General features: G+C 35.9%; 1 protein-coding gene across 1 annotated transcript; it reads left to right on the top strand.

The window, feature by feature from the left end:
• Nucleotides 1-3,155: 3,155 nt before the first annotated feature.
• Nucleotides 3,156-3,521, top strand: LOC124825470 (uncharacterized). The gene has a single exon (XM_047298078.2). The coding sequence runs from the start codon at nucleotides 3,156-3,158 to the stop codon at nucleotides 3,519-3,521; it is 366 nt and encodes a 121-aa protein (XP_047154034.1).
• Nucleotides 3,522-12,434: the final 8,913 nt, after the last annotated feature.

Consider the following 12,434-nt stretch of genomic DNA (forward strand, 5'->3'; position numbering starts at 1 on the left):
GTGGCTAATCTCCTCCAGTTTCTTCCCATCAGTTGCTCTCCAAACTAAGGAACAAAGTTAGGTATCATTCCAACTTTCCTCTCCATCAGGAGTCTCCTATCTTGCATAACCTTAAAATGCTTCTCATATTTGCGAGATAGGAACCTACTGGAATGAGGTTGTTCAGGTTCCTTGTCTTTCCTCTTGGAGGCTATGGTCTTCAATCTTTTGCTGAAGAGGATGTCATCCCTACATCAAACACAAATTACAAAACCACAAAACATGTTGTTAATCATTAGTAAACCATAAACAACACCCCAAATCCATGTTAAACCACAATTGGGAGTCAAAAGCACCCCTCAGCGCAACCAGTGCACCAATCTAGCAAGAAAAACAGCCAAAATATCAAGTCTGTCAGAGTCGCGCTCAGCGAAAATTTCCCCTGACCGACGATTCTGCAGATTTTTGAAAATGCTCTTTTGACACTTCCTAACTCCACCCACATGCAATTTTTATATTTCCAGACCAAAATCAAGCATTTCAATCGGTTCAAACATCAATTAATTCATCAATTCATGCATAGAAATCAAAATCCCTAAAGAATCATGCTTCAACAATCATATTCATGCTTTTCAAGAACCCTAGAATGAAAAATGCTTAACTTACTTGGGTGGAAATGCTTGATGAGTAGAAAATGCTCTAGTGATTTGAAAAACTCAGCCCCACTAATGATGCTCTCTCCCAACCCTAAACTTAGATGGAAAACTAGTGAGAAAGTGAGTGGAAGAGAGATTTTGTAAAGAGGAATTAAGGGAAAGGTGTAGAGAACTCTTGGAAAAGTGTTTAGGAGTGTGTGAGAAGAGGGAAATCTGAAAATATAACCAACCTGCACCCTGGAATATAAAAATACCCTAATGGGATCGGGTCCCGCTAAGGGTAAACCTAAAAACCCAAGTATGCAGTGATACCGCTAAGCGGTGTTTTCCGCTGAGCGGCACTTGCGTGACTTATTCTCCTTCTTCCTAGCTTGCCCTAGGTGTTTTATACTCATGCCTCTCACTCACTCCATACATGTAAGTTCTCAGATCACTCATACATTCAATCCCTATCATGCAACTAAAGTAGAATCAAAACTAACAACAAAGATAAAGTCAATCAACTAGGTCCTCGTTTTTTTTTTCAGTCTCAATGGGGTCCATAAACTTGTAAAAATAAGCCAATTAAGCCATCTCCGTTAAGTTTTCATTGACGCCGTCTAATTGTGATGACGTGGTGCACACATATGTATACATCTTTTATGTTATATTATTTAATGGTTCAGATTAGAATTTCTTCATATTAAGAGATTAGGGTTTGCTTTCTGCCATGGTTGCAATGGATTGGGGCTTTGATTCTGTACTTTCATTGATGGGTCCAAACGTCACCTCATAGCCCTTGGCCAAAAACCTTGCACCAATCCCACCGCCCTCCTCCAACCACCACACACTTAACCCTCGCCGCTTCCGCCGTGGAAACTGTCGTTGCCCAAGAAGAAGCCCCTCCAACTCTCTAATCCAAGGTTCTCTTCTCACTTTTCGCTCCCAAACATTCAAATAATGCTTTCAATTTCTCTCATTTATCCACCTCTTTTAGAATTAGAAAAAAAAATCTCTTATTTATATTTAATTTATTTTTGGTGATTAATAGAAGCTTGGAGTGGTTGTGAAGGCAATAGAGAAGCCAAGACTTGTGTTGAAGTTCATTTGGATGGAGGAGTGTTAACCCTCGACAAGTGTAACCGAATCGTATCAAGTAATAAAAATGGTAAGACCAAGTATTGTTTCCCAAAGGACTCACGGCCTAAACAGTTATGTGATTTGTTGATTATCTTAGACTTGTAACCGAAAATATTGTTGTTGAACTATGAAAAATAAACATGAATGCAAGGTTTTGATTAATGGACTTGAACAATGCAAAAACGGTTGATGAATAATATGAATGATTATGTTGTTGGGGTTTACCAATTCATCCTATCTACTCTCATTTATTCAAGAATTCATCTTTCTTCATTAATGTTAATGTCACTTTCTAAATTACCTTAAACTCAATGTCTTGGTGAAGAAAGCTTACTCCTAATCACTAGTTTACAATGTCTTGTCTCCCTAGCAATTATCCATGCATTACATTCACACAGAAGCTTAAAGGCAACCAACCATCATATTCCTATGTCTAGGTAATACTACTATTGCGAGAATTTCTTCATGTCTAGATATAACTATATGTGTCCTTACAAATAACATCAATGATCATGCAATTGGATGAGTTAAACAAAGCATGCATAGAGTATAGAAGAAAAACCCTAACAATTAATGAAAGAAAGCATATATTATAAAGAATCAATTCAATACATGAGAGCTTCAAAGGATTACAATGATTCCCCAACAACAATGAAGGTTTAGTTCACCATAATCATTGTGAAACTAGATGAAAAACAATGAAAGATAGAACCCTAGAATTTGAAGAGTGGAGCTTGAGCATCCAAAATCCTCCTCCAAGGGGTGAAGAAAGTGTATTATGCTTCGTTCCAGCCAAAGATGACTGACCTAGGTCGACTAAAACCTTATATATTATTCTAAACATTACAAAAAAAATGGCCCAAGGCCCATAAAGAACACTGCTCAGCGGTAATTTCCACTGAGCGGTACTCGTGTCTTATCTTTTTGTGCACTTTTCACCTCTTTTTTGATTCCAACTTCTTCCTACTTCACTTCTTTCATCCAATTCATCTTAAAACCTTCAAAAACAAGGAAAACCAAGCATAAAACCCATTCAACTCTCTTATTTCAAAAACATAAACCTTGGATGCAAGGTGTGGATATTCTTCTGAAATTTTTGAGGTCATAATGCAGAAGTACAAGTTGTAGGATAGATGGAGCTACCACTATAGAATCTAATTTTTCTTAAGAATTTATAAATAAAACCAGCAGAACATTGATTATTATCCTGACTTGAGAGTGGAGTAATAGAGGCTCCCAGTGGATCCTTATCTTAGTAGGTCTCCCACTTACGTCACAACAGTAGAATCTTTTGCCCTAAATAATTAATAGTTTAATTAAGCCATTGTTTGGATGAGAAGAATAAAGGTGAAGTTAGGATGATTTGAAAGATGAAGAAGAAGTGAGAGTGAGAGAGTGTGAATGGCATCATCGTCGTCGGCGTTCATGGTGATCTGCATCCTGCACTCGCTCATAGCGGTCACGTGCGGGGCACTGATGATGTTCTACATGAAGAAGGTCTACATGTTCGGCCACAGAGTCCAAACTTCCACCAAGCTCTTGGGATCGACGCCCCACGATCAGCTCCTCATCAAGACTTCTAATTCCTTCTCCGGCCTTCTCCTCGTCGCCATTGGCTTCCTCCTCTTCATGGTCTCCTTCGTCAAGGATCACGATTTTCAGGTCTTCTTCGCCAAGGGCCGCACACTTCTCCACCTCTTCATGGCCATGTGGAGGATCTACTTCGAACGCAAGGTCGAGGATATTTCATTTGGAGGCCATCAATGAAAGTACAGAATCAAAGCCACAATCCATTGCAACCATGGCAGAATGCGAACCCTAATATCTTAATCTGAAGAAATTCCTAATCTGAACCATTAAATAATATAGTTGTACAAGACTTAATAACAAGTTAAATAAAAAATTCAACGTCATATAAGATGTATACATATGTGTGCACCACGCCATCACAGTTAGACGGTGTCAATGAAAACTTAACTGAGAGGGCTTAATTAGTTCATTTTTACAAGTTTATGGACCCGATTGAGACCGAAAAAAAAAACGAGGACCCACTTGAGATTGGCACACAAATACGAGGACCAAATGAGGGTTTAAACCTTAAAATAACCATTAGAATTCCATTTGTTAAAAATAATTTGTAAAAAAAAATAGCTTGTTTGTTGTTATAAAGGAAAAAATTTATTAGCAGTTAAAAATACTAATATAAATTAGGAAAAAACTGTAAAACTAAAAAAAATGGTACTTTGAAAGTGATTATATTTTAAAAGTAATAGGACTCGATTATTTTAATATTAAATTATTTATTTATAAATATTTTTGTTATAAACGAATTTTATTTTTTTAAAACATACCATTTATCTAGAAACCACTTTTCTAGAGTTCTTTACCTTCTGTCTAAGAGTTCTAACATCTGAGTCATCTCTTTGACAATCAAATGATACCTAAACGACCATATATTTCTACCCGATAAATTTCTAAAATAAAGCAAATAAGTTTCGACTCATGTTTCTCTTTCGTCCCTAAATTTATTTTCCGCCCAGTGATTCTTGTCGCATGCGTCTTTTTGTCTCTTTTCCTAATGTTTAGAGTTTCTTATGCGGGAAGCAAAAAGGGGTGCATTCTTAAAACTCGCTAGCGTCGGTGTAAGGTGAGGGAAGATAGATGTTCAATTTTAATTAGTGTTTGTTATTTAATTTTAGTACTTGCATGTATATCAAAATGGTTGAATTATATGTTTAAAATGTTTATACTTTCTTAGTTCAATTTGGTAGAGTTTTAGTTGTTTGATTGGGTGAATTCTGATTTGATACAGTCGTGATGTAATTACTGATGTGAATTAGGTGTTTTATATGTATCTTGGATGTTTATAATTGGTTGAAATGTGTTTGGAGTAATAAGAGACCAAGTCATGAGTTTTAAAGCTAAAAAGGGGAGGGGGTTTACTAAGTGAGTTGGTGAATTAAGTATTAGTGTAAGAAAACTAATATTCAAAGTCTGTTATGAGAACAATTAAAGGTTGTTAGAAGCATGGTTTGGGTAGACGCTGTTTTGGAACTAAATACGGTGGTTCATGGTTGGTGTTTGAGTGATTTTTAGTGTAAACGTGAGGTTTGGGTAGTGAAGGTCTATAGTAAAGTGTTGGGACAGGTTTGGGAAGTTTAGGGTCTGTAATTGAGTCAATAAGAACTTGTCTAGGCCTTTAGTTTTTTGTTTTGGTGTATGGAATGGTAGAATTGGGTTTAGGTAGTCAAGAATGGGTAGTTTTTGGCTTGGAGTGGTCATTTTGAGTTAGAGGCTTGTTTTTAGATGTCTCTTAATGCCTAAGAGGTTATAGGAACAATTTAAACTTGTGTAGATGGTTACCAAAGTCAAAATAGGTGAATTTTAGAAGCTGATGCAGCGCCCAAGTGCCCCCTCGGTGCCCCCCTGAGTGTTATTGCACTAGTTATTGGGTTTTAGGTTTCAGGATCTCAAATTCGTGGTTTCAGATATCAGTTTCGGACGTTCTTTAGGTTGTTTTTAGGGGTTTTTATCCTTTCGGAGTTGTTGGTGAGGGTGTCCAAGCCATTTTTCCTTGCCTAGTGTGGGTATCAAGCAGCTGTGAAGAAAATTTGTGCTACTGTGTGATTTTTGATGACTTGTAAGGGTGTTTCTAGTTATTTAATGTATGGTCAGTAGTTTCGTGTATTGGTATACTATGTAAAAGTGAAAGAAAATGTGTATAAATTATCAAGTGGATTCAAAGTTATGAAGGTTAGTGCCAAGGTGGAACTTCTTGGTGTTGGTTTTAAGAATCATTAGTATGAATGTAGGGAACTCAGTCTTGGAGGTTATCCTAACACTCTAATGGTCTTTCATTCTCAAGTAGAGAAGATTGACACATGTGGTGAGATTAGTAAGAGGTCTTAGTCTTGGGTGCTTCTAGTATGATCCAAGGCGTGGAACAGACTAACCTTGTGAGTGTAGTAGAGTGAAACTCATTGACAATGACTTTGAAAAGCAGTAGAAACCACCATAAGTGCACAACCCGCCATAACTCAGCATTCATTCTAAGTCCGGACAGTCTAGTCAAAGTATTGTCATGCATAAAGGCTCTGTTCGCATGAGAGGAATTCACTGTTCACAGTGATTTGCGAGCGACGATGGACAGAGGTGAGCGTGTTCGTTTCAAGTGATTGTCGAAGACGGAAATGGACGGATTTGCGGGATGGCATGGTTTCAACGATCTTCGTATAATTGAGATGATTTGCGCGGATTCTTACCCATTTACACATTTGCCCTGCCTCATTTCCATAATACCGTATACATAATAACATAAAATATTACCCACGTTTGGCATATGCTTGCTGTAGTGACATGAACCATAAAGTGTGCTGTATGAGGATGAGCTGAAGTTCTGTGCAAGGAGAGGAGGAGTTCATATCAGGTAATGGTGAGGTGTGAAGAGTTTTAAACGTTCTTGCAGGTTGGAGGCATGTGTGTGGTGGAGGGCCGGTGTTGAAGACGAAGAAGGGTGGTGTGTTTTGAAGGGAAGGAAATGGCTGGGTGAAGATGAACCATGCGGTTGAAGAGGAAGAAGACAACCATGGTTATGTAAAATACAGTGCAGAGATGTGGCTACGGGTGAAGGAAGTTAAAAGCGAGGGTGGTGTAATCGGTTATTGGAGGTGTAACCAGTTACGCTGAAGAGGATGAAAACGAAGCCATACGTAATCGGTTACGCACTGAGTAACCGGTTACCAGCATTCGAAAATTGGTGGTCCTGTAATATTAGATGCCGAATGAAGGAGACGAAGGTGGACAATGGCGGAGCCTGGACGATGCACAGCGGATGGCCTGCAGCTTGTTGTTCTTCTTCACAGACCCGCATGAAGGTGAGGAAGGTGGAGGATGGTGGATGATGGTGGAGGCTGGACGTAGCAGAGGATGGGATGCAGGTTGTTGTTGACAGACAAGAGCTGAAGGTGACGAAGGTGGATGATGGTTGAGGGTGGAGGATGGAGTCTAGATGGGATCAGAGTGAACCATGCATTATGCGTGAGGAAGGTGAGGATTTACCACAAATTCAGCGAACCGGACCGGTCCAGACTCTGCTGGCTCTGAGGAACGTAAGGTTTCTGCGAGTGTCAGAATGAACCGTGTTCGACCGGTTGAAGAACGGAAACCGCAACATCTTCGAAAAATTCGAAACTGTTCGAGCTCCTAAACGCAAAGAATCGAAAGAATTTAACGTTAGTTTTCGGAAATTTACTTTGAAATGCTATAATTTTCATCATCTGATTCGAAATTGATTCAATTCAAAATCATTTGCATTTCCTGAAGCGAAATTTTCTCAAAATTACGTTTTCCGGCAGCTGATATTTTTAAACTTTTATTATTTTTATTATTACTACATTATTACTACATTATAACTTTTATTACTACATTATTACTACATTATTACTACATTATAATTTTTATTATTTTTAAACATTAATTTTAACAATTATTTCTAATTTTTTCCTCTATATAAACATTTTTACAATTAAATATAACATTACAAAATTACATTTTATAATACTTTTATAACTAGGGGCAATTTGGTCATCTTCATTTTCTACCAATTAAACTAATTTTTAAAATCTATCACATCAATCAAATCCTACACTAATTCTCATAAACTTTACTTCTAAATCCACTCTCAATTATCCACAAATCCACTCAAAAAAACAACTACAAAATTACCCTCAAATCCACACAAATACATTCAAATCATCTCCCCCAAATTCCCCCAAAAGAACACACCCAAAGTGTTGGTTGTTTTTGTATGATATATTTGCCTTGTGTATAATGTTTAAATGTTCATATATATATATATATATATATATATATATATATATATATATATATATATATATATATATATATATATATATATATATATATATATATATATATATATATATCATTAATTATTTTGTATTCTAGCTTACCCTTTCTTTCTGTGTTGTTTGTCTATGTGTTATTTTCTCTTTTGCGATGATCACCTTAACCGGTGTGAGCTTAGGGAGGCAGTCTTTTCAGTTGTTTCAACTAGAGGTGAGGATGAAACAGATAAGTTGTTAGATGGTTCTACAAAGGTAGATCTCTATTTTTATTTTAGGTTTGTTTGGATCTAGTAGTTTTATTATCATATATATAACGTTTTAAATTCTAGTAGTTTTATACTATTAAAATGGAATGTTACAAAAACAAAAATAGTTGATTTTATTTAGTGTTGCCAAAATGGGTTGTAACTTGCGAGCCAACCTGGTCCACCATGGGTTTGAGTCGGGTTGAGTTGGAAAAAAATGAAATTTTTTTATGCGAGTTAGTTTTCAACCCGGCTCACTTAGAACCCAGCTCACCTGGGTTGAACCCGTGGTGAGCCAGGTTGGCTAACCATCCCACCTAATTTAATTTAATTATTTATTATTTATGTTTCAATATTACTAGTTAACAATTTTTATTATATTGTAGATGGGATAAGAAAAGATGTTTCAAGGAAGAAAAATATTATAGATTTATCTATTTAAGACTCTAATATTATAGATAGACAAATGATACAAAAATTATCAATATTAAAAACTTATGTGTTCACCTTTTGTGCTTGTTTTTGGATTACGCTTGGATTGTATGATATTTTTTTTTAATTTTGAATTGTCATTGGTGTTTAACTTCATTTTAGAGTGAAATTTTTTTAGATTTAAATTAAAAAAAAATTATAATTTTTTATTTTTAAAAAAACTTATAATTAAGTGAATCAGTAAGTCAACCCGTTTAACCCACCAACCTGTGGTAGGTCGGGTCGGGTTCAAATTTTTTCAGCTCACCAATAAATGAGCCGGATTGAGTTGACTCACTAAGTGACCAACTTGTGGTGGGCTGGACCGAGTCGAGCCGAGTTACCAGTTTTGACAGCTCTAATTTTATTATTATTTTTTTTATCTTTTCTTTCATCTTTCACACAAAATATTATAACATGGGTTAAAAGTCAACACAAATAAAAGTTTATGTTAATTATCCAATAGACGGGTAATAAAGTCTAAAATCATAGACATTATATCATTAACATTTTTAAATAAAATTCTAATTAAAGCAGTTTAGTACAAGTCAATATTAATAATTTTATTTTAAAATTTATTTAACTTAGAGTTGATTATTAAATTATAAAATTTATTTAATTTAGAGTTGACTATTAAATTTATTTTCAGTATTAACTTAATTTTTATTAGTTTAATACAATATTTTTGAATTTTATGCAATGTTTTATTGTTTCAACATATTTTAAATATTAGAGCTTGATATGAAATTTGTATAGTTTGAATAAAATAAATTGTTATTTGTTTATTGATTTTGTGTTAGAATAGTGTATCTAGGACAAATTTGTTCCATTGGTTGCTTTTTTGAAACCAAATATTTAACGTTAGGAATGAGAATGTTTTTGAGTTTGATGTATATAAAAGGAGTTTGAATATAAATGTTGAATTGAAAGTAGTGAATGATTATGTTTAAATTATAGAATGTACTTGTCATTTTGAATGTGTTTGAGAGTTTTTTTTTTTCAAACTAATTTTGAACAAAATAAATTTAAAAGTTATTTGGCTCTACTATTGATTTTTTTTTATTTTTTTTTTCACTTACATACCAACATATTGACTCCCAGTTTTATTTTCGATCAAGAAAAAAAAATTCTAGCGAAAATAGACTTTACTTTATGCATTCGCACAAACGAATTAACTTTTTAACTTTTTTTTTCGACAAAAACAAAATTGTAACTCAAATTTTTATTCAACCAAATTTTTATTTGAGTGATGAAATTTTCGTTTAAGTAAAAAAAAAAGATTTTTTTTATTGTCTTTTTCTCTTGTATCTATAATAAATTATACCTAGATGAGTGTCACGCCCCAATGTCTCTGTGTTTCATTAATGCACTCACGCCCCTCCACGTGCTGTGCCATTAATGTGCACTTTCATTCTCTGATTAACTCTGACATGTGTCACATCGGAAGGTTCTGCACTCAATTCTGGAAGCCAGGTGTCAGCACAGGAAGGAACGTCCGTATGAATTGGTAAGAGAATTAAATTCCTCTGAACAACTCTTCCCCCCTCTGCGTACACCTTCCTCTTCCCCAGAAATTCAAAATCTCCATTTTTCTCCTCCTTCTCTCTAAAACCTTTCTTCTTCTCTCTTCTGTAACTCACCATCCTTTGCTCCGTTCACGTTTCAGCACCGTGAGAAGCATCCCTGCACCGTGAGCTTTCCATCAAACCGAACAGTTTTGGATTCTGAAACGGGTAAGTTTCACGTCCTTAACTGCTCTTCATTTATCCCCATGCAAGCCTCGTTTTGAACTGCATGCACTTTCTCTGAACCCGTGTTGGTTTGCTGAAATTTTAGTTTAAGGAGTTTGGGTTGAAACGTAAAGGGTAGAAGAGTTTATACTGGGATCTGGTTTTCCTTTTGAAGAACGAACGCGCAATCCGGGTAAGGGAAGCTTTAGTAATTTAATTTAATACTTGTTTGATGTATATGAAAGCAATAAAGTGTACTGGATGTCTGAAATGCATGAAATATTTGATGTTTAAGTATGCATGAACGAACATGGTTGCACTGGATGTATATGATGAATATTGTTTGAACTGTATGCTGAGAATGAAACGTATGATTCGGAGTATGATTAAAATTACTGTATGGTTTGGGATGATAATATGAATTTTGTAATGTATGAGATTTATGGTGGAGAGAAATTATAAGTTATGAATCATATGAAAACTGTAAAGTTATTGTAAAATGATAAATCTGGAAATTTTCATATTCTCTGCTTGATAATGTACGCTCGTCATCGAACGGTCTTATACCGATCGGTTTCCCTTGAAATAACTCAGAATAAGAATTCTTTCGTTTGGAAAGGATTCTGATTAAGAACGAGCGTCCTTTGAGTGAAGGGTTAGGTTCGAGCGTTCGGCTCAGCCTAGCGTGTCCAACGATTGAAATAAATTGAAGTATTTTAGTAACGCTCGGTTTTATATTCCAGCGTTCGTCATAGGTAGCGCTTAGTCTTATACTGAGCGTTCGTTCAAATGAGCTCTCTGTCTTAGATTGAGCGTTCGTCCTAGTTAGTGTTCGGTCTAATACCGAACGTTCGTTCTAAATGAATGTTCGTTCTATTTAGTGCTCGGTCATCTACCGAACGTTCGTTCCTTCTTTAAATTATTGGCGAACGGTGATAGCGTTCGTCCGGAAATTTAAATAGCGTTCGTCCAATAGTTCTATTGACGTTCGTCCAAGTCCTCCGTGACGTTCGTCCAAGATTTTATTAAAAGCTTATTTTCGCGCTCGGTCATTGACTGACAGTTGTCTCCTGAATTAAAATCTTGTCCAGTTTATTTATCTAAACAACTTGTAATTTCACCTATCCATTGGATTCGTTCAAGTGTTACTGAACTTAAATTTTTCTAAGTATTATTTGGATCGTACTGGAATCAGTTCATTTAACTGATTCGAAGGAGTCTTTCTTGGTACAGCTCTTAACGTTCGTCCTCGTTATGAAGGGGAGTGAACGTTCGTCTTTTTATGCAAGTGGAACATAGAATGAAAATGCATTTAAGAGGAAGAATTAAGATGTGCGAACACTATAAGAGTTGAAATTATGATTATGCTTTTTGAACGAGCGTTCCAGGGAGGAACGACTCTTAGTTGGAAATTGAGATTTGTAAGTATGAACGTGGTAAGCTTAGATGGTGGTTCATCCTGATATTCCGTGAGTGCTCGTTCTCAAGTAGAGATGAGTATGTCATGCGTGGGAATGGCAGGAGGTCTAGTCCATAACTGTAACTTGGACAGAACAGACTAACCTCATGTGGCTACTGATGAGCATTCCAGTTACCCCACTTGAGTGCACGGACGCCTTAGCTACACAGGATTCATACAGTCCGGACGGTCGGTCTAGCATCAGGGTTTGGATGGAATTATTGTATGAATGGAATGTACATGTTTGTGAATTTACTTGTTGTACTTGATAAGTATGAAATATATGTTTTACTTAAGTTAAATTCAATAAGCTTACCCTTGCACTTTCCTTGCGTTGTCTGTATACGTGTATCCGTCTTGTCCTTGCCATGATCATCCGTGTGGATGTGAGCAGAAGGTGATACTTCCCTGGAACAAACACTCGAAGAAGAAGTCCTAGCTGAGGAGAATCTCGTTGAAGTGGAAGTGAAGGCCGAGCAGTAAAGACGTTCGGTTTTCAGTTAGTATATTAGGATAGCGAGCGGCTGTGAGCGAGCGCTCTTTTGGGGATTGTAAATAGTTGAACGTTCGGTCAATATTTTGTAAACCGTTCGTTCTAATTCTTTTCTGAACGCTCGTTATTTTGTGTGTATATGTAAGGCCGTTCGGCCATTTTTGAACGCTGCTCTCTTTAATTGTAAAACTGCTACATAATATTAATACATGTTAATATTCTATTATATGGTTGCTGACTGTATAAATTTGGGATGTTACATTATTGGTATCAGAGCAGTTTTGTTCTATAAAAAGGACACTGTAGGATATGAGTGCACTGTGCTTTTGCTGGGTGCTTATTATATGTTTGGTGAGTTATTGTTTTTAACTCTTAAACATTTCTAACGTTCGTTTTTCTCTGGCTCAGAGAACTA

This window comes from Vigna umbellata, chromosome 11 (genome assembly GCF_029865625.1).
Source record: "Vigna umbellata cultivar VRB3 chromosome 11, Vumbellata_1.0, whole genome shotgun sequence".
Lineage (NCBI taxonomy): Eukaryota > Viridiplantae > Streptophyta > Magnoliopsida > Fabales > Fabaceae > Vigna > Vigna umbellata.